This window comes from Delphinapterus leucas, chromosome 7, assembly GCF_059928025.1.
Source record: "Delphinapterus leucas isolate spDelLeu-1000000601 "Yukka" chromosome 7, BTC_Dleu_Yukka2, whole genome shotgun sequence".
NCBI classification, from domain to species: domain Eukaryota; kingdom Metazoa; phylum Chordata; class Mammalia; order Artiodactyla; family Monodontidae; genus Delphinapterus; species Delphinapterus leucas.
In genome coordinates, this window is record NC_143135.1 from 7,187,986 (window position 1) to 7,214,780 (window position 26,795).

Consider the following 26,795-nt stretch of genomic DNA (forward strand, 5'->3'; position numbering starts at 1 on the left):
CCAGGCTGCTGGTGACTCGGCTGAGCCAGCGCCGGGGAATCCAGCTCTGGCGCAGCTCTGGGAGGCCGCCCCTCCCGATGGAGGGGTCAGGCTGGGACCACAGCAGGCCGGCGAGGACCATGCTGGGCGGGCCCGGCCCGCAGCCAGCTGCTCGCTCCATGGCCCGAGCCCAGCGCCTCCTCAGCACAGAGGCTGCGGGGGCCTTGGGAGCAGCCTTAGGAGGATCGGGGCTGGGGCTGGGTGGAACCCAGTGTGACAGACGCTGCACAGAGGTCCAGGAGGGCAACATTCTTTGTTCACTACCAGGAAAAAGACGGAGCGGAAAAAAGATTAAACTCAGAAGTCACAGAATTTACTTGCATATCTCCAAAAGTTGTTTCTATGTCTGACTCAGTAGGAAATCGCAAAGCCTTGACCTTCCTGAGCGTACCGCGTCCACGGCCAGTTCTCGCTGGGCTCCTAGTGTCCATGAAGAAACAACAGCTTTCTTCCAGAGAAGCTCGACGCGGAGTAGGGATCCAGCTGCCCAAGGTCTTCCCGCTGGGCCCCCTGCCCGCAGCCCTGTCCTCCCCAGCTGGCTGCCCCCTCTCCTTCCACGGGTGGGATCTTGGCAGAGGTCTACTCCCGGGCTCTCAGTGTCTGGGAGGCCCGCACGACGGGGGGATGACAGAGGACCGAGACTCAGATCCTGACCACCTGGGCAGCAGTACATGGGCTCCGCCTGCCCTCGGCGCCCGCGGCCTGCCTCCTAAGGTAGAGTCGGCCGAAGGTGCCCCCCACCTGCCCTTTGGTGAGGCGCCCAGGATTCACACAGACGCAGCCAAGGATGTCCTGGGGGAAGGAAAGAAAGACTATGGGTTTGGAAAGGCCAAAATCATCGGGACTGATGTGAAAAAGCTGGACTCATCTAATGATTAGGCCCTAAAGAGGACTTTATAAAATGGAAATGCAGGCCAACAAAACGCATCTTAAGTCAAATATGTTAATTTATTATTAGAAAACTCAGAACCTTTTGAGTCTCTGAAACAAAATAAAGAAGATGACTCGGCAGGGTGACAATCAGCTCCCAAACTTGGAGACAAACTTGATCTATTTGTTTCCCAACATGAAAAAAAGTTTACCTCTCGAGGTTGAACTGGCTCTGGTTTGGCAAGAGGGGCTTGATCAGGTGGATTCCCTGTGAGGGACCCGATCCCCGGGCAGGGCCTCAGGCGGCAGAGATGAGAATGACCGAGAGCTGCTTGGAGGTCATCTCAGAATTCAGGAGGGGGCAGGCAAGCCCAGGGCACCTGAGGTGGCCTCAGGTGCGAACCATGGTTTGAGGGTCTTCCTACCTGCCTCCGGCGCCCCCAGGCTGGGCTGACTGAGTGCCGTGCCCTGGGGCGGGGAGGGCAGCGACGGGGCGCTGCTCACTTACGCGTTTTACTAACATTTGTTTTCTGAGACTGGTTCTGGCGTTTCTGGGAAATGGTGGAGTTCAAACCTACCTTCACAAAGTATCTCAGCTCTGAAGGGGCTATGAAGACATCGGGGGTGACGGGCAGCTGTGCATAGGCGTAGAAATTCTCATAGTCGATGGCCATGGCCTCCTGGGGAGGGTAGAGCGGGTAGTAGCTGCAGAGACAGAGAGACAGTCAGCGGCAGCTGATTCAGGGACCCCCTCCCCAGATGGATTTCCTCTACGCCACTGGCTTCCACGGTTCCACAGACCGTCTCCCTTTCCTCTGTGTTTAGGGGACAGGACGCAGGCCTGTCATCCCAGGGTGGAGTTCCCTGGTAGTGGCCTGGGAAAGGTCTCGAGGTCAAGTCTGTCAGAGCTCCCTGACCCCTAAGCACTCCCTTCACGGTCAGCTACTCCGTCGGGCAGGCTCACCTCCGCTGAGTCAGGATGTGCTTGAGTATTCGGCTGAACCTGTCTGAGGTTCCGGAAGAACTAGGAGAGGAAGAAAAGCAAGAAACGGAAAGTGGAACCTTGTTTATCAGTGCCTGTTTCTCCTCGGGGAGGATTTATTAAACTAGAGAGAAGCGACGTGGCTAAGGCGTGTGACAAGACGGCACCTCTGGGGAAGTTTAAAGACCTGCCCGCAAACGCTCGGTCTCCTGAGCAGGACACTGGGTTGAGAAGGGAAAGAGCAGGAACCCCTTGCGACCAGGGCCCAGGCAGGCTATCACCAGCTCCGCATCGTGCCAGAGAACGTGGAGTCTGTCCCGGCGCGAGGCCAGCTGTAGCCGGGGTGACCCTTGCTCCTCCAACCGGAGCCAACAAACACACACTCATTCTCGCCTAGGACGCAAACTGCTCCACACTCCTTCCCATCACGGCGATGCGAGAAGTGAACTGCTGAGCCTCAGCTCAACACATCTGGCTGTGTCTGATCCTGTGCAGAGCTACACACTGTTCTGGAAGGGGGAACACCCTGCGGGGTGAATTCACAGTCACCCTCTACAAGCAGGGACATCTTGTGTAGGTCACAAATGTGGCAAACAAAGAAAAGTAGATGAACTTCTATGACTAGAAATTAAGTGCAAAGACAGAGTGGATGTGGTCCTTCAGGGTCTCAAACACCACAGAAACAAGTGATAACAGAAACACATGCATCCCACCGCTCCCCTTGGGTGCAGAGAAACTCAGTGGCCAAAGGCTTTGGCAGAAAGTGCTGCTCTAGGGGCTGCCCTCTCAACCCTGCCAAGCAACCCCTTGGCCAAGGACAGGACCAGGATCCAGAGGAACTGCCCGTGGGACCGAAAAACCCTTCTCACCTACTGATCTCCTCAGCCCCCATGTGGAGCAGCAGATCGGTGGATGTCAAGCCAAAGATCATCCCATTTATGGAGAGCGTGCAGGGCTCGGACACAAACTGCACTCGCTAAAATGAGAAGGGTGGGACAGACGTTTGCACACCAAAGCTAGAAACTTCTTCCCCATGAAAATGGGGGGTCTGCAAGGGCTGGGGGGACCAGTGAAAGGGGGACCAACCCAACGGACAGTAAATCACACGTCTGCCTGTTACAAAGAGAAGCTTAAGACGCAGGTACCACGTGTGCCTCAAAGGCGCCCCCGCCCTCTGCTTCTGGGACGAGTTGGGTCGCCTTCGGCACGTTGGGCTTTGGCTGCCTGGTCGAGGAGGGGACGCTGGTACCTTTTTGTCCTCCCGAGGCAGGTCGGAGCAGCTGAAGGGCGGCTGTGGGTACACGGGCTCGTGGTGCACATCTCTCAATGATGGGACGAAGATGAGGTGTGAGCCGGAGCTACTTTGCCAAAAAAAGCATCAGAACAGGAAGGAAAATGAGTGCAGCTGAGTTAGCATAGCTGGGTGACAGACTTAAAGGGTCAGAGCTGGACACAAGAGCCTACTTCCAGGGAAGAAGTTCCGAACGGAGCTCTCCTATGAAGGCGGGGTGCCGTTCCCCATGGGACACCAGGAATGAGAGACGATCTGTCCTAATTTACACACAACCACCTGGATGGGGCTCATGGCTCTCTCCCAGGACATGCTTTCTCCTGGCTCCGTATGATGTTCTACTCGAGAGAGGAAGAGGACTACTGTTTCGTAGAAAAAGGGGAGAAGAAACGGAGATCTAGGAAAGCAGGAAAGACAAGGATTTGACTGAAAATCCTCAGAGCCAGATCTGAAGCCAAAGTTCTGACTCTTCACACTGTGTGAACAGATGTGGCTTTTAGGCGTCACGTAGCCTCCCTGGCTGGGGGCCTCTTCCCTCGGGAGGGACCCGGCAGGCTGAGCAGATCTGGGCGGGGAAGGCACGGCAGGTTCTGGTTCGCCAAGAGCCCGCCCCGCCCACCCTTCCCGCACAGGGAATCAACGCCCTTGGTTTTTCTTTCTCAGCAGCCTGTCTTACAAAGATGAAAGAAATATCTAACAGCAACAGTAAAAGCAGAGATGACAGACATTTCCTTTGATGGAGGCAGGAGAATCTCTAGGGTTACAAGATGTAAGTGAAGAAAAACCCCGTAACTCTAGAGGCCAACTCTTTAACCTCTCCAGCCACGCAGAAGAAGAAAGGGGGAAAAAAACCTGTCCTTGGCGGGGTGGGGTCTATTGTAAAGATGGAAAGTGTTACTTTGGGGCGAGTTTAACAGCCACCAATAGCTCTCACTTCTAGCGCCCTCTCTTGCTTAAGACGCAGTGGCTTCCCAGAGGCAGGTACAGGCACCTGTGCAGGTATAGGGACGTGGCTGCCTCTCACATGGGATAAAGGTGTTGGTGATGGTTGTCACACCTGTCACTTGTTTGTCAGGCCCGCTCAAAGCGTGAACTGAGGCTTCTGCAGCAGAAATTCAGAATCTTGAGACCAAAGGCACTTTGCAAATTATAGTCCCTTTGACATTGAAAGTTAAGTCCCTGTAAGTAGCCAAGTCTATGGATTTGGGTGCTGAAGTCTGGCAGACAGGCCGGGGGGTGACCCGAAGGGGACAGTCTGTGCTTCAGATCCCCGGGGCTCAGTCCGTAATGGACACGAAGGGCGGAGGCACGGCTGGCCGCCGTTAAGAGATGGACTTGCTCTGCTTCTGTGCAGGCTCTGGCAGAGCAACAGTTAAGGAGGAAACGGGCCTCTGGCTCAGGGTTATAGGCTGGCTGTAGGGGGAGGGATCCAAGAGAAAATTCCAACTATGCTGAGCATTGCACAACTTCATACATCATGGTGGGGAGGGGCCTTGCAGCCGCTCCCTCCCTCAAGCTCCCCCTCCCTCAAGCTCCCCCGGCTCTGCTGGGCTCTTGCTGGGCTCTTGCAGGGGAGGTGCTTCCTCACTGGCTCTGGTTTTCACTGATAAATCAGCTTAATGCTCTGCGTTTCTGACCTCTCAGAATAAAAATAAATTCCCCCCAAAGGAGGGCCATTTTGATACTGTTTTGGGAAGGGTGGGGCAGCCCCTCTCCCCCCAGGCACACACTGGCCTCAGATCAAAGTGCCTGGTGGTGCCGGGAGCTCACCACCAGGGCAACAATGCCTGGTTTGTTCTTTGTTTGTAGCACTGCTGTCAATACCATACGGGGTGAGGAACCCAAAACAGAACCCCATCTCAAATCGAAAAGCACCCAGCCTGCGCAACGGCACCGCCCCGCAGTCCCTGCCTATCCCAGAGGGGACCTGAGGGCTGATAAAACAGGGACACCAGCCCTGCTCCCGTGTTTCGGGGTGTTTCGGGATTTATCTCCCGAGGAGTGCTAGGGGCCTCCAGGTCTGACAAACTCATTCAGGGTCACAACAAACCTGGGAGGCAGAGGGAAGGCACCTATGTTATCTCACTTGGAGGGAGGGAGGGGCAGATCCAGCTGCAGGCTGTCACCTGCACGATTCATGCCCCCTGACTCTGGGGCAGTTGGGGGTGTTCTTCCCCAGTCCGAGAGGCCTACGACACTGGCCCATGCTGCTGGTACAAGAAGGTAGAGTTACAGCTAATCAAGCCTGAGATCAGGTCTCACGGCCAAGGGGCAGATTATACATCTTGTTTTAAAAACCACCTTTGTTACAGACTTAACTTTTAAAAGCTTAGCCTCGGGAATGTTTGTTTTTGATGAGCTCAGCTACAGGAAGGCAGATCCCCAGAGGAGGAGATCCACCACCAAGGGCAATTTCTCTCAAACCCTGGCGCTGGAGGGAAGGGACAGGAAGCGGAGGTGTCAGCTTCCTGAAAAACTTTCTACTTCTAGCTTAGACTCTTCCTGGAATAGAGGCTTTTCTCTCAATTTAGAACTGCCCATCTCTCATCACCGCTATGACCTTTCCCAGTCCCGTCCCTAGGGTCTGGGGCAAGCATTCAAGATCCCCCCCCTCGTGAGTTTCTACGATGGTTCATACAAGCCGGCGGCGCCCGTGAAATGAGGGAAGCACTGACTCGGGGAAGGACTTGGGCTCACCCCAAACTCACTCACACAAGGGATTTTGTGCTGTAAGTCATCAAACGCCACCCTGGGAAGATTCCCGTGGAATATGAGTTTATACAAAAGGGAGTGAGAGGAGGAAGGAAGGAAAGAAAGAGCACGGGAAGAGCGAAAGTCTGTGTAGCCTTTTCAAGTGTGTTTATCTTTGTGTTTCACAAAGACGCCTCCTCACTCAGAATCTGTGCACTTGAAGTTCAAGGGTTCTATCTGATCTTTGTAGTTCAAAAGGATATAAGGGTGGGAACTACCACGACTTTTGAACAGTTTCAGTTTCTTAATGAGAAGCCCTGGAGAAACTTAGGAAGCGTAAGGTTCTGCCCAGTATTTTGAACTCTGACCTTCGTGTCCCTTCGATAATCGTTCGTAGACATTGCTTGAAAACTTCTTCAAATGGGCTTGTCAGTAGACAGCTCTGCAAGAAAAGAGGAGACAGGTTTACAGGGGAGATGTGTGGCATTTATTCACTTGTTGAGCGCTTGTCAGATGACCCTGGGGGCCAGCCCCTGAGCGAGGAGCTGAAGGAGTCACAGTGGCCTCTGTGCTCCAGGAGCTGAGTCTAGCTGGGGGCAGGAAGGAGGCAGCGGAGAATCAGTCCTCCTGAAAGTGAGCCGAGGGGACAACTAGGAGGAAGAGCATTTTGAAATCTTTTCTGTGGCAGGTAAAACCTCCTGAGACAAAGGGAAGAAATGTCCTCAGAAGGGTCATTTGTGTTTTAAGTTCAAAGGATGGCAAGATGACGTGGGTCATGGAGGTGAGGGTAGCAGTCAGGAAGGTACTTTCACAGGCGCACCTCCCGGGACCCGCGGGCACCTGCCTCAGCACCAAGGGTCGGTCGCACACCAGGAGGACCGGGACTCGGATATCTGGATCCCCCTCCCCCAGCTTCCAAACAGCTCTGTATTCTGGTGAAATGAAGCCCTTAAATTCAGTACCTTTATTAAAAATGCCCTGTGATAATGCTTTCCTGATCAGCCACACGGATTCATTTAGGTTGTTACAGATGCAGGGTAAACTCAAAGAGACGAAAGTAACAGTGGGGGCTTGACTGAATGTGAGTATCCGGTATCTCCCCCTCCCAACCCCAGTCACTTACCTCTACCTGTTCATGCTTAGCATCCAGGAAAGGTCCAAACTGCAGATAAGCCCGCGGGGGAGAAACAAAGGTACCGAAAGAACAAATCAGAACCACACGTGTGTGTGAGTGCCCTCACATAGCCTCTCCTAGCAGTTGTCTGTCCAGGGTCCATCGTCCCTCCAAGGCCACCTGTACAGCCTGGGCCAGGCAGCAGCTGGGGCAGGGGCACCCAGCTAGTATCACAGGCAGAAGGACCTGACGCCTGGATGCTAGCTGTTTTGCCTCCTACAATACCGGGCTTTTTCCTTTCTCAACCCAGCAAGGGAAATCTACCTCCATGCAGTTGTATTGTGAGTTTTCAGAAGAGATGAGTTCACAGACTGGAGTAATGAGGCAGAGGTGGGAATACTGTAAAGTCAATGCAGGGCGGCAAAACAGCTTGGGCTTTTGGATTAATTCCACACACACCTCACCTCGCCAAAGATGTAGGCTGAGCACTAAAAAATATTTTTAAAAAGGAGGAGAGTCCCACACTCGTCCTAAAAATTTAGAACCTCATCAGACCTTTTTCTAAGACCGACCCCCCAGTTTTCCCATTGGTGCCTCCCCGGGTGAAGCTGTCCCAGGAGGGCCTCCTACCAGGATGCAGACGTCGGGCTGGTCACGGTTGATGATGGTGATCAGGTCGAGCAGGGGGTCAAACGTGATGCTGTCAGATGTGGTGTATGGCCCACAGGCCACCAGGACCATGATTTGCTCAGAATCTAAGAAAGAAAAGATCGTTAAGATGCGGATGAGAGGACGCTGGGATGGTGGGAGAAAGGACAGTTAGGGAAAGATGCCACGGGACTCAATTCACTGAGAGTCTCCTTACGTGTGCAACTCCAGGAATCCAGGAGGAGCAAGACCTCATCCTGCCCTCGAAGAACCCTCCATTGCTGGCAGAGACAGGTAAGTATGCAAACGACTAGAACTCGATAGATATTTACCAGCAGTGCACGAGTCATGGTAGGGAAGTGGGCATCTGGAGAGACTTGATCAAAGTGCCGTTTGCTTACATGGTTTTCCTCCCAACATTTACTTTGGGGCGGGGGTGGGTTGGGGGTGTGGTAAAATACATATAACACAAAACTTATCATCTTAACCTTTTTTTTTTGGCTGTGCTGAGAGGCTTGCGGGATCTTAGTTCCCCAGCCAGGGATCGAACCCATGCCCTTGACAGTGAAAGAGCGGATCCTAACCACTGGACTTCCAGGGGATTCCCTCTGATCTTAAGTAAACATTTCAGTGGTATTAAGTAAATTCATAATGGTGTGCAGTTATCACCACCACCCCCTCCACAACTCTTTCTATCTCGTAAAACCGAAACTCTGTTCCCGTTCAACACCAACTCCTGCTCCCCCGGCCCCCACCCTCCCACTGTCTGTCTCTATGATTCTGACGACTCTAGGAACCTCGTCTGAGGGGAATCTTGTGGTATTTGCCTTTTTGTGACTTTGCTTACACTTGTAAGTAGGGTGTGCCGGAAGCCAGGGCAAGGCAGGGGCCCGGATGGCCCTGAGATTTGAGTGCTTGGTGTGAGGGACCATCTGCTGGTGAGTGCAGCTGGAGGATCTGGTACCTCGAGGAGTCCACAATGACAGGCTGGGGTGCAAGGCTTGGGACGGGAGACTCTTGTGTGATGGGGTGCAGGGCCATTGTTTTGGGGCACCCTTTTCCTCACAGCGTCTGCTTTCCTTGGGGAGAATCAGCCTCGTCCTCCATAAGCGCCCCCCTCCACCAGGGGGGGCTGTAAATTAGGTGCACTGTCCTCCCCTAGCCTAGGAGCAGGTATGGGACCCAGCTTAAGCCATTCACACTCTCCTCTGGATTCTGGAATCTCAAGGTGAACTACCCAAGGACAGAAAAAGATTGGTGCTGACCCACCCCAGCAGAGGTGCCTGGAAGAGACAGCGGGGGACTCCCTCCTACCTGGACACCTAGAGTTACTAAGCCCTAATCCGGGTTGTAAGCCTGTTCCAGCCACCTGTCCAGTCTGTGAGCTACCTGGATTTCCCCTAACAAATTCTCTTAAGTTAGTCTGAACCTGGTTCTGTAGCTTACAACAACAAAACCCAAAGATCCCTGACCCCCCTTTTTTCTTTTTCTTTTTTTAATTAATTAATTTTATTTTTGGCTACTTTGGGTCTTTGTTGGCCCCGCGTGCGGGTCTTCTCTAGTTGCGGCGAGCGGGGGCTACTCTTCGTTGCGGTGCATGGGCTTCTCATTGCGGTGGCTTCTCTTGTTGCAGAGCACAGGCTCTAGGTGCACAGGCTTCAGTAGTTGTGGCGCACGGGCTCCAGAGTGCAGGCTCAGTAGCTGTGGCGCATGGGCTTAGTTGCTCCACGGCATGTGGGATCTTCCCGGACCAGGGCTCGAACCCGTGTCCCCTTCATTGGCAGGTGGATTCTTAACCACTGCGCCACCAGGGAAGCCCCCTTGACCTCTTAACAGGCAGTTTCATTAGTTTCCTATGGCTGCTGTAACAAATTACCACAAGCTTCGTGGCTTAAAACAATACACATTTATCATCTTACAGTCCTAGAGGTCAGAAGTCCTAAAATCAAGGGGTGGGCAGGGCTGCATTCCTTCTGGAGGCTCTGAGGGGAATCTGTTTTCTTGCCCTTTCTAGCTTCCAGAGGCTGCCTGCAGTCCGTGGCTCACGGCTCCTCCCCCACCTTCGAAGCCAGCGGCCTAACATTTCTAATCTTTGTGACTCTCACCCTCCTGCCCTCCCTTATCAGGACCCCTGTGATTACACTGAGCTCACCTAGACAATCCCCATCTCGAGCCTTAACTCAGTCACACCTGCAAAGTCCCTTTTGCCATATAAAGTAATACGTTCAGGAATATATTCCAGGAATGAGGACCATTATTCACCTACCAGAGTGGCAACAACTCAACTGAGACAGAGAATTCAAGGGGAAGCGTAACACTCGCCACACCCAGCAGTGCCGTGCTGCTGTGGGGGACAAAGCTAATGGTTCTGAGGAGCCTACAGGAGACGTCAATCCCAGGTAAACGGTGAGTGCCAGGAGGGCCAGGCTCACGTCCTATTCTGTGTGTCCACACCCAGGGTGCTGTGAGCCCAGACACTGCTCACAAACTGTCTGTTAACAACCTACTCAACTGCTTCCAAAGGCTTCCCTGGCACAGCTCAGGCTCTGGGCATTTCAGCCCTGTCTGTTTTCTTCGTTACCTGAAGTCGATCCAGTACCAGCACTCTTGCTTCCATAAACGCTTATTTTCTGAGAGAATGTGCAATGTCATAAACTCCTAGATTTCGTTCCTGATTCCAGGCTGCCACTAAGAATGACCTCACACGATATTAACGTGGAGGGGGTGTTGACAATGTGCTAGTGTCAGCCATCTCTCTGCTGATCCTCAGCAGTCTTCTGCTTTGCTTACAAAAATGCTTGGAATTGTTCTGAAGCAAAGTTTATTAAAATGTTCGTCTTTTCCCATCTAGGTTAGTGACCAAATAACTCGAGGCTTTCTGAGAAATTTGTCTAATTTTTAAATACATTTTTTATTTTGGAATAACTTTAGAATTGTAGAAAAGTTCCAAACATAGTCCAGAGTTCCCATATGTACACCTTTCACCCAGCATCCGCTAATGTTAATGCTAGCATCTTATATAACTATGGTACGTTTGTTGAAACTAAGGAATTAATGCTGGTATATTACTGCTAACGCCTGACTTTATTTAAATGTCACTAGTTTTCCCATTAATGTCCCCTTTCTCTTCCAGGATCTAGTCCAGGATATCACATGGCATTTACAGAAATTCTTTTAAAAATGGCTGCTCTTTAAAAATTTTTTAAAATTTAAATAAATAAATAAATAGCTGCTCTTTTCCCTTTTCAAAGCTACCTTCAAACACCTGTCAAACATCAGTCTTTAAACGACAGGCCTCGTGGAGTCAGAGCACAGGCGATAACGCTGACAGAGCCATGTAGGCTCAGACTCCTGGCCTTCCACAAAGGGCCAGTGAACCCGCCAATTCACAGTCGCCCTTGGAGCTCCGGCATGGTGCTCTCAAACAGCTTGTGTAGCTTCCCTGGGGCCTGAGGAACTGCACTCCTGTACCCTTGTTCACCACCCTCCACCCGCACTGTTAGCAAAATAATGTTTGAAGCAAAGTTTACCTCCATCCTCTTCAGCGGGCTGATGGAACGGAAGTGGCACGCCCTTCAAACAGGAGAGAAGAAGCTACGGTGAGGCTTTGCCCCCGGCACCGTCTTTGGTCAGGAATGCAGTGAGTGCTGAATGGTGGTGTGTTTGCGGGTGTCTCGCCCCTTGGAACTAAAAGCCCACAGAGTTGACGGTCCTGCCATTTTTCTTTACTGAGTGGCAAAGAAACCTGGGTAGCACAAGGTCACGGCTAAACTCATAAAACACCCAGCAAAAAGCAGGAGCAAAACAGGTGCCTGCAGGATCAGGGTCCTGCTAGGCGAGGATGGGAGAGTAGCGTCCTGCTACTTCTCCTCGCATCCTCTGGAAATCTGTGGGGGATTGTTGCTAGAGCAGGGACTGCTAAGCTACGGGCTATGGGGCAAATCTGGCTACCGCCTGTTTTTGTAAGTAAACTTTTACTAGCACACAGCACACTCGTTGGTTTACGGGTTGCCTATGGCTGCCTTTGTGCTACGATGGCAGAGCTGACATTGTGACAGAGACCATACGGCCTGCAAGAGCCTGAAATATTTACTGTCTGGCCCTTTAGGGGAACAGTTTGCGAGGCCCTGACCTAGAGGTAAGTCCTACTCTATAGACAGAGAATTGAGAAGCAAATAACTGGGCCCTTACAAAGGACGGGCTCTAGGACAGACAGAACCGCATACACTGTGCCTGCAGCAAACCGGGGGGGAGTGGGGGGACACCGGTACCTCGTAGAGTCTGGTGGCAACAAGTTTTCTACCAGTGGTGTTGATTCCTTCCATAACCACAACCTGAAAGACAGGCAGCAGACAGGCTTGCATCACAGGGGAGATGAATGGGAGGTCTGGAATAAGTTATACTCTGATAGAGTTAAAAGTATTGTCCAGGACTTCCCTGGTGGCGCAGTGGTTAAGAATCCGCCTGCCAATGCAGGGGACACGGGTTCGAGCCCTGGTCCGGGAGGATCCCACATGCCGCGGAGCAACTAAGCCCGTGCGCCACAACTACTGAGCCTGTGCTCTAGAGCCTGCAAGCCAAAACTACTGAGCCCGCGCACCGCAACTACTGAGCCCGCGTGCCGCAACTACTGAAGCCCGTGCGCCTAGAGCCCATGCTCCGCAGCAAGAGAAGCCACCGCAATGAGAAGCCCGCGCACCACAAGGAAGAGTAGCCCCTGCTCGCCGCAACTAGAGAAAGCCCACACGCAGCAACAAAGACCCAACGTAGCCAGAAAAAAAAGAAGTATTGTCCAGCTACTCTCATTCTGTAATTGTAAACTTGGGGGTATTTTTCTAGAAAACAAATCAAGGGGGTTATGTTGGCATAATAATAATTGTACTTTAGATGGGTGACCTCATTTTACCTCTCTCCTGTGAGGTAGGAATTATCATCCCCATTTCACAGGCAAGGACACTCTGGTTTTGAGAGGTTAGTAACATCTCTGTAATCACCCGCCTTGTGGGGTGGAACTGGGGTTTGAACCTGGCAGCAGATCCCAGAGCCCAGGTCCGAGCATATGGGGGAAGGTTGAAATCCCTATACTGGTGTCCCCTCTTGGGCCTGAGCTCCAGCTACACCTCACGGCATCAGACGTCAAAAGCGAGGGGCAGCTGGCCAGTGACGAAACGCTCACTCTTGGAGCCACAGCCCTCTACACACACTACGGAGCAAACAAGCATGCCCGTGCCCAGTGGGAGACGCCCCTGATCTCACCTGTCCAGGAAACAGAGAATACTCTTTGAGCTCAGATAGATCCACTGGAATCTGAGCGCCTGAGGAATGCTCCCGATCTCCCTCAAGAATCACCGACTTGTGGTTCAGCTTCCCGTTGCTGTCACAGCCAATCTGGCCCAGCAGGGTGACGGGCTCCTGCCGAAGGTACACATAAGAATGACAGTCTTTGGGACAGGAGTTCAAAATCTGGTCAATGTAATGAAGAGCGAAACAGACCTTTCAAAACAACAACACACATTTTTTTTTGTCGGGGCATCATTTTGAGCCTGAGGTGACCACGAACATCATCACTGGCTCCTTGGGGTGGAAGGACCCTTAAAAGGCATCTAGTCTGCCCACCACCTAATGCTTGAGCCCCTCTAAGTGGCTGCCTGAGCCAGAGCATCTCTAGTTAAGGGGAACTTGCCCCCTTGCCACCCCCAGCAGCCTATGCACCGCATCCCTGGATAACCATTAACAAAAGCTCTCATTTACTGAGCTCACTAAACACCAGGCACCGTTCTAAAGGCTTACGTGTATTAACTCATTTAATCCTCACAACAACCGGAGGTGGATGCTATTACTGCATCCATATTACAGATGAAAAGAACCAGTAACAGAAAGGTTAGATAATTTAGTCAAGGTCAAACAGTGGGAGAAGCCTGGGTTTGAAGCCCAGAAGTTCGGCTCCAGGGCCATATCCTGAACCACACACCAGAGTGCCTCTTAACAGGAAGTTCTTCGTTAAACTGAGCTGAAATTTCTCTCTCTGTGGCTTCCTCTATCCTGTTCCCACTCCCAGGGGCAAACTGAGGAAGTCTAATCTTTCCCCACGAGATTGTACATCCCAGCCTCCCCTCCACTACTTCCTCCCAAATTCCCCCAAAACTTCCTTATATGACATGGTTTTGCCTATCTTCCCCAACTGGCCATTCTTTTCTGAATGCAAACACATGACAGAGGTACCATAAAGAATCTTTGAGAACACATCTCCCCTTAAAGTACGTTCTAGAGAGAAAGCGCTGGTGCACGTGCCAGATTAAACTATGACATAAAGACACGATTGGCAACACTTGGTCCCTAATGACAGAGGCCAGAGAAGGGGAGAGACTGTGAGTCACCGTTTCTGGAGATCCTCACCTTGCTGCTGTCCTCATATCCTGATACTTGAATGCTTGAATCCCTCAATCTTGGTTTACATGCAAGACTCTAATCCAAGTGCAAAGGAAATGACTTTCTCTGGTCACAAAACCAGAGAGCACTTATAACCCATTTTACCAAATTCATCCCAGATAGATGTTCTAACTAGAAGGTAGACGATTAGTGAAAAGGAAGCAGGAGGCTGCTTTTTCATCGATTTAAAAGAACAATATCATTCAGGAAAGATTATTAGAATAACTCTTACTTGTGCTGTGACCAGAACAGGAGTAAAAGCCTCAATCTTGTAATGCTCCTTGAGCTCACTGCCAAGTTCTTCTATCTTACAGGTCAGAACTGAAATCCCAGAGGGCAGAAAGTGTGTTTAAGACATTTCACTTGCCGAGAAGAGAAAACATAGCACCTTGTAAAACATTAAAGTCAGTCATTTTACAGAAGCAGGAAGGGTGCCTAGGACACCGGCCAGTTTGTAACTTTCTGAAGGCCGAGCCAATTTCCCGATATTGGGCTGCTGAACCCGGCCTGCCATTTGGCCACAGGGGGTCACGCAGCACAATCCCAGAGTCAGTCCGGCTCCCACCCTAGCCTTCCTCTCACTCAGGTCGTCAGGGAGGTTTAGGGGAAGCCAAGCCCAACCTGGAAAGCCTTCCATTCTTCACAAGGAAGAAGCCATAAGTGTCTTTGCTTCCTTTAACACTTTAATTGGCTTTCTTTACACAGTTTAAGTGGTTGTTACTGGGAAACGGTTATGTGCTTTCTCTTTAGCAAAGTGATGAGATTTGGGAGAATTATTGAGAGTTATCATCTCATATCCTTTTACTAATAGGGGCACCCGGAGGACATCTATCAAAGGCAACCTTGAAACTTGTTCTACCAGCCTAGCTGAAGCTTTGTTACTGACTCAAGACCCTTCCGGGTGGTCTTATATCCCCCAGAATTTCAAAGAGAAAAACAATTACCTTCTCGAATGTCTGGGAGCTTCTGAAACATGGATTTGTAGCTCCCGGTTAGTGGCTCTGGATACCCCAAGACCTTCACGCTGATGTTACTGGCTCCTTCTCTCCCGGACCAAGACATCACCTGTGCTGAGCCAAAGGAGGTAACCACTTCTCCTCGGTTACTTCTCGAGCTGTATTTCTGAGAGGGAGTAGCACTAATTGGAAGCAAAAGACATTAGTGTTAGTGTGTTCATACCTAAGAGGAGAGAGGAATAGGATGAGGTTACCTTTTGAAAATGGAGATTTGGAGGAACGTCAGTCTGGCCTCACATTTTATAAATCTAATCAGCTTAATGGGGCTGGACATTCTGGACCTTTAAGGAATTTCAGGAATGAGGGGGTTGAGGAATACCAAACGTGTTCAGAGGAGTTTCGATGCAAGGACGCATTTTAAAAGGTCTTCTCCTGGCTTAAAACAAAGTAAAACAAAACCCAAACTCTGAATTGATTAAAAAGCAAGTTCCGAGTACTATTTTCTTCTTATGAATTTTCAGCATTTGTTAGAACATCATCAGAGCCTGGAACTGTGGATAAGCCAAAAGTTGCTGTGCATACACCTAAGACCTCACGACATAGTTCAAGGTAGAAACAGCAATGAAATGAAGTTAAATGAAATGAATCAGCTTTCCCCAGTGTCTCTGCAGGTGGACGCATAATGAGTTCTGTCAGCTGGTGAACAAATACTCCCATTCTCCGAGTCTCAACGGACAAGTTCTCGTATTTCCACTCACTGACTGATAAATTCCACCTCCAAGGACACACGGGTATTGCTGATCTGCTTAGAGGACAGCGAGGTCTTCTAACCCTTTGGTCATGAACACAGCGTAGAGAGAGGTCCAATTAAAACAGGCTTCATTTAATGTTCCGACACTCTGCAGGAACAAGTTCTATGGGGGCACCGTTGCAATGGGTGCCACCAGTGCCTCCTTTCCAGGGAGGCCACAGAAAGCGAGCTTGATTAATTACCTTTATCTCCAATGCTGCCTCTACCTGAATAATTTAGAAGTTACTTTCATAAATTACAAAGCCAGTTTCTAATGTCAGCTTCATTGGTGTGCATTAAAAAATGACTAGGCAGCACATCGCCGACTGCTCCGAGCTCCTCCCTGTGAAGCTCCATGGGGTGGGCGTTACAGCCGGCCCTTTAATGCAGGGAGTCGCTCACAGGGGGTCAGCTGTAGACAGATCTAGGAGTTGCAAAGCCTTGCTTGTTGAGAGGATAGAAGTGCTGTCATGGTGCCAGCACCTATGAGAACCATCTCTGTACACCACACCAACCATCTCTGTGCATCCAAAGATGCCCTTCTAAGTCTGGAAAGCTCACTGTGGAAGCCAGTTTGAGAACTCCCGAAAGCAGGAGTGGACCACACTGAAGTCAAATCGTCCCTCAGAATCCAACCACCGTTCAGCTTGAATGACGGCTATCATCTCCTTTCTTTTTTTTTTTTTTAATATTTTTTGGCCATGATGCGTGGCTTGCGGGATCTTAGTTCCCCGACCAGGGATTGAACCCAGGACCACGGCAGTGAAAGCACCGAGTCCTAACCCCTGGACCGCCAGGGAATTCCCTATCATCTCCTTTCTAATGTGACAGGGCTAGAAAGTCTTAAGCTCTGCTCCGTCTAGAAGAAGTGACTCCTAGCAGCCAAGTGTTTCCCTAACTGGTTAACATTACTGTTCCTTTGCCTCATCCTGATGTGGCAGCGCCTAGAAACCTTTCTTCTCCTCAGTAGAGCTCTCATCTATGGAATTCTCTCACATAAGACATGTCATTTATGGATTTCCAAAAGTCACATGTGATCTTTGTGGATTTATGTGCAGAGGTGGCAGCAGGGATAAAATACCAATTAAGTTGGTGTAGATTCACAGTGACAAGAAAACTCTCAGAAACTAGTTGTAACCCGAGTGAGGGACAAAGAACAGGTTACGCAACATTATGAACAAAGATACGTGCTTTTCTTTTTTAAAAATAAATACTTCAGATAAAAAAAAAAAACCCAACAACACACGAACTAACAGAAGCAGGTGGAAACCTATTTGCCTCTACTGGCAAGACTCAAAGGCCTCCCAACTTCTGAATAGACAGGTTGTTTTCAGTAGAAGATATCAGTTCCTGATCTAGGAAATGAGCCCCAGAAAAGCGGGTGGAAAGTGAGTTCCCTTAATTACCGTAAGAAACAGTAATTTTCCACACAGGACAAGAGAGCAGGGAGGGCAGAGAGCCGTAGGCTTTCCAGCCAGCTCACTGCAGAGGTAACAGTCCACTCATATTCATTAAGTCATGCTGTAGTGTCAGCCGCCACTAGATAACCAGAGAAAGGGAAGGGCAGGCCTGCTGTTGGGCAGCTGAATTAATTATGAGCCATACCTTGGAGAGAAACTTGATGGTGACAGGAGCTGATGGGGGCTTCGAGTAGACACACTCCTTTTTGTGAGGGGGGTTTCCGGAGTGGTGATAGCTCGCTTCTGAGAACCCTAGAAACAAAAGAGGAAAAGGGCCCAGTCACTCTAGATCCAGGCTGCTAATTAAGTGTACAGTTCCTTAGGAAGAAAGGGAGAACGGTGCCCGAATGAAGGGCACAGATAGGATAGGGTTGGTTTTCTTCTTAAGGCCCATTTTCCAAGTATAATCTCAGAGAGAAATCCTCGTCAACTGTAACCCAGTATTCATCAGTATCATGTCTCCATTTGGGAGGCAATTATGAAACGAACGCCAACATTCCCCAAAAAGGATTGCCAAGCAGGCGATCCGTCCTCTCAAATCACTCACGCGTTCACTTTCCTTCCCCACCTCTCTTTGCTTTACAACAGCTGTGAGTTTTGCTATGCATACGGTTCTGACCTGCGTGGACACATTTTCCTGACAAGGGATGGGACCATGTTACTATTTATTTTGGCAAAGTCTACCACGCATTTTCAAAATTAAAGAAGGGAGTGACTCCAGGCAGATAACATGAGTGAGCTCATACTTGGAGAGGATTTAGCAAATGCCTCACTGATGGTCACTTCTGTTTTCTGGGTTTTGCTCATCAAGAATCCAGAGATGCCCAGAGCAGAGGGTGAAACCCCCAAATCCCGAGATCCATTGCTCCCCAGAGTCTGGGACGACCAACTGTGGCTGAGGAATGACAAAATCTTTGCCTGGACGGCAACCAGGCGGCCAGCTAGTCTGCAGACATTCCCCTATCCTTGGGCTCCTCCTGGCTGCAGGTTTAAGTTATGCCACCAAAGCTGCCTACAGGGGTGACGACGAACAGATGGGAGAGAAAGGATTCAAAACCACCATTAAGGAGCTGGAATGGAAACTAGATTTTAAAAAGACCCTTATGCTACCAGCCTTATACAAGAGCCATTTAAAAATATTCCTTCCTAGGGCTTCCCAGGTGGCGCAGTAGTTGAGAGTCCGCCTGCCGATGCAGAGGACACGGGTTCGTGACCCGGTCCGGGAGAATCCCACATGCCGCGGAGCGGCTGGGCCCGTGAGCCATGGCCGCTGGGCCTGCACGTCCGGAGCCTGTGCTCCGCAACGGGAGAGGTCGCAACAGTGAGAGGCGTGCCGCAAAAAAAAAAATAAATAAAAAATAAAAATATTCCTTCCTAGTATTTCAATATTTTTCCAATTAAAAAAATCCTAATAGTTGTAATATTATTTTGAATATGAACCTTCACTTAAGTAATACATACACTGAATTTTTTGCTCTATATTAATTATGAGCATTTTCCCACATTGTCACAATCTTCATCCTTTTTAGTAGCTGTGTTGATTGAACTGATATACAATAATTTACTTAACTACTTCTCTATTTCTGGGTGCATTTGTAATTTCTGGTGACTATAAATAATGCTGAGATGCCCATCTTCACACACATAGCTTTTCCTAGAATTTGGATTTTTTTTTTTTTTTTCGGTACGCGGGCCTCTCACTGTTGTGGCCTCTCCTGTTGCGGAGCACAGGCTCTGGACGCGCAGGCTCAACAGCCATGGTTCGCGGGCCTAGCCGCTCCGCGGCATGTGGGATCTTCCCGGACCGGGGCACGAACCCGTGTCCCCTGCATCGGCACGTGGACTCTGAACCACTGCGCCACCAGGGAAGCCCTGGATTATTTTTTTAGGGGAGACTCTTACTAGGGACGATTATTGGGCCATAGGATGGTAAAAATTTTATGGTTTTGATATATTTTCTCAAACTATTTCCCCCAAAGACCCTTCTAATATACAGTGGGCTACAGAACTCTAGGTCTCCCAGGACACGGACAGAGGATGGGACTCTGGGAGAGAGCAGAGCCTCGCGGCTCTCATCCTCAGACCTTGCGGTGCAACCTGATTGTGTCAGCAAACCAGCTGCAGCTATGCTCCTTGGGGGTGCGCTCACTCTAACCAAGCTCAGGAGACTCACTGCTAATGCCACGTGCCAGTTCATTCACCCGTAATGAGAAATACCGAGGGACCACAGTCTCATATCCCGGGGTGAGCATATCCTCACACCACACAGGAACCCAAACTGTAGCCAAGGATGCCAGCTTATTCACTTATTAGAATCATAATGCCGACATCATGGGAACTTCAAATCCTCAGGCGAACGCATCTCTCCCTAGCAGGAAGGACACGTGGAGAGCCAAGATTTATGGTGAGCATGGGAGCAAAAGTGTAGCTGTCAATTGCACAAGCCAAATATTTAATGGTGACAAGCTCAGACCACTGACATATCCACCTCTGTAACAGGGGCGCCCCTGCCCCTAAGATCTGACACTGGCACCGTCTGGGTGGGAAAGGCCAAGGCTTGGCTCTGACTCTGTCATCATGCTGCCACTGATGCCTGACAGTTTCCGTGTGATGGGCACTGCTCTAAGCATTTTTCCTGTCTCTAGCCCAGCCCCATTCTGCCTCTCCTCTGAGCTTCAGACACATATTTCAAATTGTTTGCTCATTTCAACCCAACTCTCTCAGCTCTGATTCCATGGTCACAAATTTCAATCCGTGATTGAGCCTCTTAGGTGCTTTTGTAGCAGGAATGGGGTGTCCTCGATATGGTATTTCAGCCATCAGAAGGGTGTATACGTCAACAGTAAATTAAGTAAATTGGCATCTGACTTAGGCAACAGTCTACTGAGAGCTGAATTACCATGAGTCAGTCCTGCAGGACACTGTGAACATTTTCGCTTTCTTGCTCTGTACAGGCACACCTAAACTATACACCTTCTTTCTTACAGTGTAATTTACTTTGAAAGATTAAGGCTTACTCTCTGGTTAAGGATTTCCGCAAATGTATTTTCTATAAAGAGTAACTACTATTGATATTACTGAATACATTGCTTTGGGCTTGGCGCTTTACACATTCATTTAATTTTCAAGCCCTCTGAGATAGGAGATATTATCGGCGCTGGCTGCCAGCTTCTTGAGGGCAGAGCACACCCAAACCTGTTTCATTCACCAGTTCACCCAGGGTCTGGCATATAGTAGCTGCTCAATAAGTGAATGAATGGATCCTGATTTTAAAGGAAAGGAAAAGGCAGCTCAGAGAGATAAAAGCAACTCACTCAAGGTCACCGAGGTCTCTGACTCAGGCATGGAGGGCAATGCTTTTCCACTGCCCTACTCCACCTCTCACACTGGGGTCCAACACCCAAGTCGGATCATTCAGTTACAGTCCACTTGATACAAAACTAGGCAACCATTAAAAAAGAGTAATTATGGAGAAGTTGCATTTATAAAAATTTTATGATATTATAACTGAAGAAAGCAGGACAACCATGTGTCCACAAGGACGGCCATCAGGCAAAAACATCTATGCATGTGATCGGAAAGGATGATGCACAAGTGGAAGTAGAGCAGGAAACTGTATGAGTGGTGAATTTTCCCCCTTAGAACTTCAAACGCTGTGCTGATATTTTTAGACTAAAGAAAAAAATGCTATGTGTAGAATGCAATTTCCAAACACGGCACACGCACCTTAGAGGGTGTGATGTAAGCATTCAAGAGGGTCTCCTCTTCCTCCTCCACTTCAATTCTAGGAACACTGGTTAAGAGAAACAATAAACTTCCACCCAAAATCGAAGGCAAGGGTTGCTCAAATAAGAAATCTGAGTATTAGTTACATTGGTTGCTTGTTTCTAAAATTATACATGCAACAGATAACAATAATGCAATGATAACAATAACGATAGATAAATGATGAAATACAATATGTGGTTTGATGCAAAGGCCTTGAGCAGAAAAGGATACAGCTCTTGTATGGAAACGATGTCTCTGGCTCCCGCATGCCCACTGTCCTTGGAGGCACCGAGCCTGGCTTTGGACAATCTTTTGCTCAGAAACTGAGGAAGAAAAGATAATGAATATATCATTCCATAGTCAAGTAATAGAGGAGGCGTTCCCCACAGCCATGAGGTAATAATGGGCATTTGAAACATAATCAAAGATATAAAATTCCTCAAAGGAAGAATGCAGAAGATGCACGATAGACCAAAAAATTAAAGACTTCACCTGTGACTGTTTCCCTACAACACATAACAGTTCTACTATTAACACCAATTATTTGTTGAAGACACAGTTTTAGGCACGTCCATTCTCATTTCATTCAATAACCATAAAAAGTACAGATCAAGAGAACCACTGAGAGGAGAGGAAACTGAGGCTCGGAGCCATTAGGTTAGTTGGTCCAAGCTCACACTGGGACTGAAATCCAGGCCCGACTCCAAAGCCCACACTCTTCTCAATACAGCGCACTGTCTCCCGACTGAGTAGACGCGGAGAGTTACGTTATCAGTCTGCCTACAGTTTGTTCTTTTTTCTTCTCTTTTCCTTTTTTTTTAGTTTGTTCTTACCTCGTGCTCAAAAGAGTTTAGGGTCTCTGAGGTGAGGCAGTCTTTACGTGTGCTGGTGCAGAAGGCTATAAGCTCGCCAGCCATTCCCTCCTCATTCTGTCCATACAGAACACACAGCTCTATCACTGCAGGGGGAAATTGGACACGTAAGAACTTAGTTCATTGCTTGCAGCTTTCATCTTGAAAAGTGAAAATAATTCTCTACTTAAATTCATTCAAAATTTATTCAGCACCTACTAGGGACAGGCACTGTTCGAGGCCCAAGGACACAGCAGGGAATAAAAAGAGACGCACCCTTGTCCTTACGCAGCTCACTATGGAGGGGAGACAGAAAACAAATAAGTAGGGCTTCCCTGGTGGCTCAGTTGTTGGGAATCTGCCTGCCAATGCAGGGGACATGAGTTCGAGCCCTGGTCTGGGAAGATCCCACATGCCATGGAGCAACTAAGCCCGTGTAACACAACTACTGAGCCTGCATGCCACAACTACTGAGCCCACATGCCAGAACTACTGAAGCCCGCGCGCCTAGAGCCCCTGCTCCTCAACAAGAGAAGCCACCGCAATGAGAAGCCCGTGCACCGCAACTAGAGAAAGCCCGCATTCAGCAACAAAGACCCAATGCAGCCAAAAATAAATAAATAAATTTTAAAAAAGAAAAAATAAAACAAATAAGTAAAAGACGTACGTTAGACAATTAAATGTGCTTTGTAGGAAAATAAAGCTTGGACAGGGATGGGGGAGTGGGGAGAGGGGCTGGCAATTAAAAAAAATTTTTTTCCCCGCGCCACCAGGGAAGCCCTGGGCCGGCAATTTTAAACCCAGTAATTAGGGAAGGCTTCATTGAGGAGGTGACATTTTTTTTTTTTTTTTTTTGGTACGCGGGCCTCTCACTGTTGTGGCCTCTCCCGTTGCGGAGCACAGGCTCCGGACGCGCAGGCTCAGCGGCCATGGCTCACGGGCCCAGCCGCTCCGCGGCATGTGGGATCTTCCCGGACCGGGGCACGAACCCGTGTCCCCTGCATTGGCAGGCAGACTCTCAACCACTGCGCCACCAGGGAAGCCCGAGAAGGTGACATTTGAGTAAGGACTTGAAGGAAGTAAAGGAGCGAGTCAGACAGTGTTGAGGGGAAGAGCTTTCAGGCAAAGATCCTGAGGGAGAAGCAAGATCGGTAAGGCCTCTGGGGCTGGGATGCACTGAGAAAGGAGGCGACAGAAGACGAGTTGAAAGGGTGAAGGGGGTGCAGACCGTTGGCCACTGTAATTATTGAGCAAGCCAAGAAATCACCAGAGGGTTTGAACAGAGCAGTAACATGATCTGACTTCCACTCAACAGGGTCACCCTGGCTGCTGTGTTAAGCAGACTGAAGGGGACAAGGGCAGAATCAGGGGGACCAATTAAGAGAGCCATGGCAAAGTCCAGGTGAGAGATGATGGTGGCTTGGATCAAGGTGGTGGCAGTGGACGAGGGGGAGAAGTGGTTGGACTCTAGGTGGGAAACACTTTGAAGGTAAAGCCAGTGGGATTTGCTGACTGGATATGGGGTGTGAAGAGAGAAAGGCGTCAAGGATGATGCTGTGGGTTTAGCCTGAGCACCTGGAAGGGGGCAGTTAAACTGAGCTGGGGAGGCAGCAGGAGGAACTATGAGGAGAGGAAGCAGGAGCTTAGCTTTAGACACGTGGAGTTTAGATGCCAATCAGACATCCAGCTGGAGACATCTAGGAGGCAGACCAGCCCACAGATCAGGCAAAAGGTCTGGGCTGAGATATAATTTGGGAGTCATCAGCAAACACATGAATGTGAACCCAGGAGACCAGGTGAGATCACCAAGGAGCCGAGTGTATCTCGGGGCTCCGGATGCGGGTGAATCCGCAAAGGCTGAGAGGAGGTGACGCGCATGGTAGAGAACACCTGGGAGGAGCATCCAAGCAGCTATGAGAAAAAACGTGTTTTAAAGGAGAGGACACGATAAATGGCATCAAATGCTGCTATTCATCCAAACGAAGACTGAAAATGCATCCGTGGCTTTAGCCAAGTGAAGGTCGTCGGTGACTTTGAGAGGAGCAATTTCAGTGAAGTGGTGGGGAGGAAAAAGCTGACTGAAATGGGCTTAAAGAGGAAAAATTTGAAGAATAGGTAATCCTGAGGAGGAGGTTTGTTGTAATTGGGAGAAGATAACTGGAGTGGGAAGGCGGGACAATGGAGTATTTAAACGGAGGCGGTCTAACAGTCACATTCTTAGGCTATTAGGAAAAAAAACCTTATAGAGAGAAAAACGGAAAATAAGGGGAGAATTATTAGAGTGATGTCCTTGAGGAGGAGAAGGAATGGGATTTAGGACTCAAGTGGAGCATGTGGCTTTTGCTAGGAATATGGCGAATTTATTTACTGTAATGGGAGGAGGCAAGGAATATGGCACAGACACGGGTCAGTGGGAAGAAGTAATGGGGGTAGCTTAAAGAAGTTTTCTAATTCCTTCTAATGCTTCTCAGCAAAACAGGAAGTAAGTTCATTGGCTGAGGGTGAGAGTGGGACAGAAGGCTGTTAAAGGCGCGGCAGGTGACGAATAATCATAGGAGACTCAGTGTGAACAGACCAGGGAAATATGGTATGACTGTCAGGCAATATTAAAGTCCCAGCGAGGTTAGCAATTATGAATTCCAAGTCTAGAATTCCAACAGCACTGCCAATGTAGTCCTAAATGAGATGAAAGCCTTTATAAATTCTCTTGTTTTGATTTCAGGCTCACCAAATAAATTTCTGACTATGACTGGCTTTCTCATTCAAGTCTCCTGTTAGGAAGAGAATGCCCTGGAGATAAAAACTTGGAGTATTCTGGTCTCTCATAAATTACCATGTTTGCATCCTGGTTTTATATATTAAGAAAGAAGTTCAGTATGCTGATGAATGATTAAGGCAGGTGCACAATCACCCTGATTCTAAAACTGAGACTGTCCACCCCTCCAAAGACTTTGCTTCCAACAACTCCTTACACTGCCCCAGACCCTGACCGATACGATGGACCAATACAATGCAGCACTGGACTCGGGCACAGGAGACCTGGTTCACAGACCAGCTCAGGCAATTAACTCTCCTTATTTGTTTCTCCATCTGTAAACAGCTGACAAGCTCCTTAAAGTTCCTTCCAAAGCTAAAATTCAATTTTAGGAACCCACCTCAAGGGACTCAGATTTGCACAGACCACCAACAGTTTTGATGAGAAGTGATGGTTCAGCAGAAGTTTAGGTGTAGGCTGGAAAGGGAGGAGCCAGGAATAAAAAGCTACTTTTCAAAACCCCAACATCTCTTGCTTTGTTATTGAGCTTTAAGCATTTTCCAAACTCGGTGAGACTGCGCCGATTTAAAATCGCTCTTCATATTCTTATTTTTGATTTGGGAATCCACGCAGTACCCTGTGAGTGTTTCACAGTCCTCACATCCCAAATCTCAATACTCAGTTTAACTCATCTCACAAACACGGAGAAGCCCCATCTAGGGGAGGTGAACCTCGGAACCGAGCGGGAGCGTGAACCTGGGCTGGGGTCCAGGGAGGGGGCAAGGGACTCACACTTCTCAACCAGAGCCTCCTCGCATTCTAGGCCGAAGATCTCCAACTCCTCCACCAAGAGCTGGGCGGACACGGCCATGATGACCCAGGAGGAGGGCCGGGGCCGGGCCCACCCAGCTCCGACCTGACGCCAAGAAACCCACAGGCGTGGAGATCGATGAGCAGGACGAGGTCCCTCTGATCCTTTCACCCTCCGAAGGACCGAGACGGAGAGTGACCAAATGGCCCAAGACCTCAGGCCGTCGGAAGGCCCCAGCCGTCAGTCACGGAGAAACACGTTTTCTTTTTCTTGAAGCCCCCAAGCGCCTAAAGGAAGAGAGCAGAAATCTTGAGAAGTCGTTCTCCTGGGGAGAACGTCCAGCTTCCTAAAAGCCACCACTGAACATCTCAAGGCCGGGATCAGAACAGAGCAGCCCGGAAAAACCCGCCAAATGCTTTGTATGCCGCCCGCATGCGCGAGACCCGGGTTCAATCCCACCCTTTCCCCTCTGCTTCCTGTTCCCAGTTCCCGGAATATACGCGCGCACGCGCGTCCGAGGGCGCGTGCGCACAAACGCCGCCCTACGGCGGCTGTGCAGTTATCCCCAGCCGGGCGCGAAAGCAGGGCCTGGGCGCACAAAAACCCGGACACCCAGAACCGAAACCGCGGTTCTGCACCAGCCGCCGATGCCTTGATTTCCGGGCTTCGCGAAGCTCCGTGACGTATGTTCGTCACCCTTTCGTTCCGTGCCTTGGTGCGCAGGCGCTGTCGTGTATATGCCCTTAAATGTCCCATTTTGTGCCCAACGCGGGAGAGGACGGGCTTGTCCCTCAGTGTCTCCTGCTTCCTGTCTGCACTCCGTGTGACTTCGTTAGGGAATCTGGTTGCCATGGTTATCGTCATGGTTACCACCGTGGTCCCAGCCACAGCGATAGGTCAGTTTTCTGGATCTGGAGCATTTCAGTGGAAAAGAGGTGGAAAGGTGACAGAAGTGATTTGGTTTTGGACATATCAAGTTTGGGTGCCTTTGGAATTTCCAGGTAGAGGTTCCCATTAGGCGACTGGAAGCTTGGGAGTGAAGATGGGTCCCTAAGGGGGAGAGAGTTCAGAGGTAAAATGAGAAGAGGGTCTTCCCCTGAAATATCTCCTAATTCTTTGACCCCAAATCTCCACTGCCTCAGCTTAGATAAAATAACCTTAGGCATCATACTTGACTAATGGGATGGTAGATGGGTAGAGTCTCTAGAAAACTTTGGCGGTGTATGTCAGGAGCCTTAAAAATGTTCATCCGCCTTGACTCAGCATTTCTTATCCTAAGAAAACCAGCCAAAATTCAAAGTTTTATGAACAAAGATGCTCTTCGTTTTTTAATTTACGAT

At 49.6% G+C, this 26,795-nt stretch overlaps 1 protein-coding gene across 3 annotated transcripts; it reads right to left on the reverse strand.

Moving 5' to 3' along the window:
* Nucleotides 1-330: 330 nt before the first annotated feature.
* POLA2 (DNA polymerase alpha 2, accessory subunit) lies at nt 331-26,071 on the reverse strand. 3 transcript variants are annotated; one of them, XM_022591503.3, is made up of 18 exons: nt 25,437-26,071; nt 21,872-21,996; nt 21,270-21,361; nt 20,997-21,054; nt 17,416-17,522; nt 15,009-15,202; nt 14,297-14,385; nt 12,892-13,047; nt 11,907-11,969; nt 11,166-11,208; nt 7,618-7,742; nt 6,997-7,035; nt 6,242-6,315; nt 3,141-3,252; nt 2,761-2,867; nt 1,874-1,933; nt 1,488-1,614; nt 331-831 (listed from the first exon to the last, which is right to left on the reverse strand). In XM_022591503.3, exons 1-18 carry the CDS (start codon nt 25,513-25,515, stop codon nt 682-684), a joined length of 1,800 nt encoding a protein of 599 aa, XP_022447211.1. In that variant the 5' UTR covers nt 25,516-26,071; the 3' UTR covers nt 331-681. The 3 variants fall into 3 exon arrangements, with proteins under 3 accessions (XP_022447211.1, XP_022447212.1, XP_022447213.1); XM_022591504.3 differs by having other exon boundaries at nt 3,141-3,249; nt 25,437-26,070; XM_022591505.3 differs by lacking the exon at nt 25,437-26,071 and adding an exon at nt 25,045-25,388.
* Between the last annotated feature and the right edge of the window lie 724 nt (nt 26,072-26,795).

Excerpts from the sequence above, each read along its gene's own strand:
- POLA2 (XM_022591503.3), bottom strand. The coding sequence starts at position 25,515 with ATGGCCGTGTCCGCCCAGCTCTTGGTGGAGGAGTTGGAGATCTTCGGC. Across the intron at positions 21,997-25,436 it reads GGAGGCTCTGGTTGAGAAGT|TGATAGAGCTGTGTGTTCTG; the intron begins GTGAGTCCCTTG and ends TTCCCCCTGCAG. Across the intron at positions 13,048-14,296 it reads CTGTTCTGGTCACAGCACAA|GAGCCCGTCACCCTGCTGGG; the intron begins GTAAGAGTTATT and ends TACCTTCGGCAG.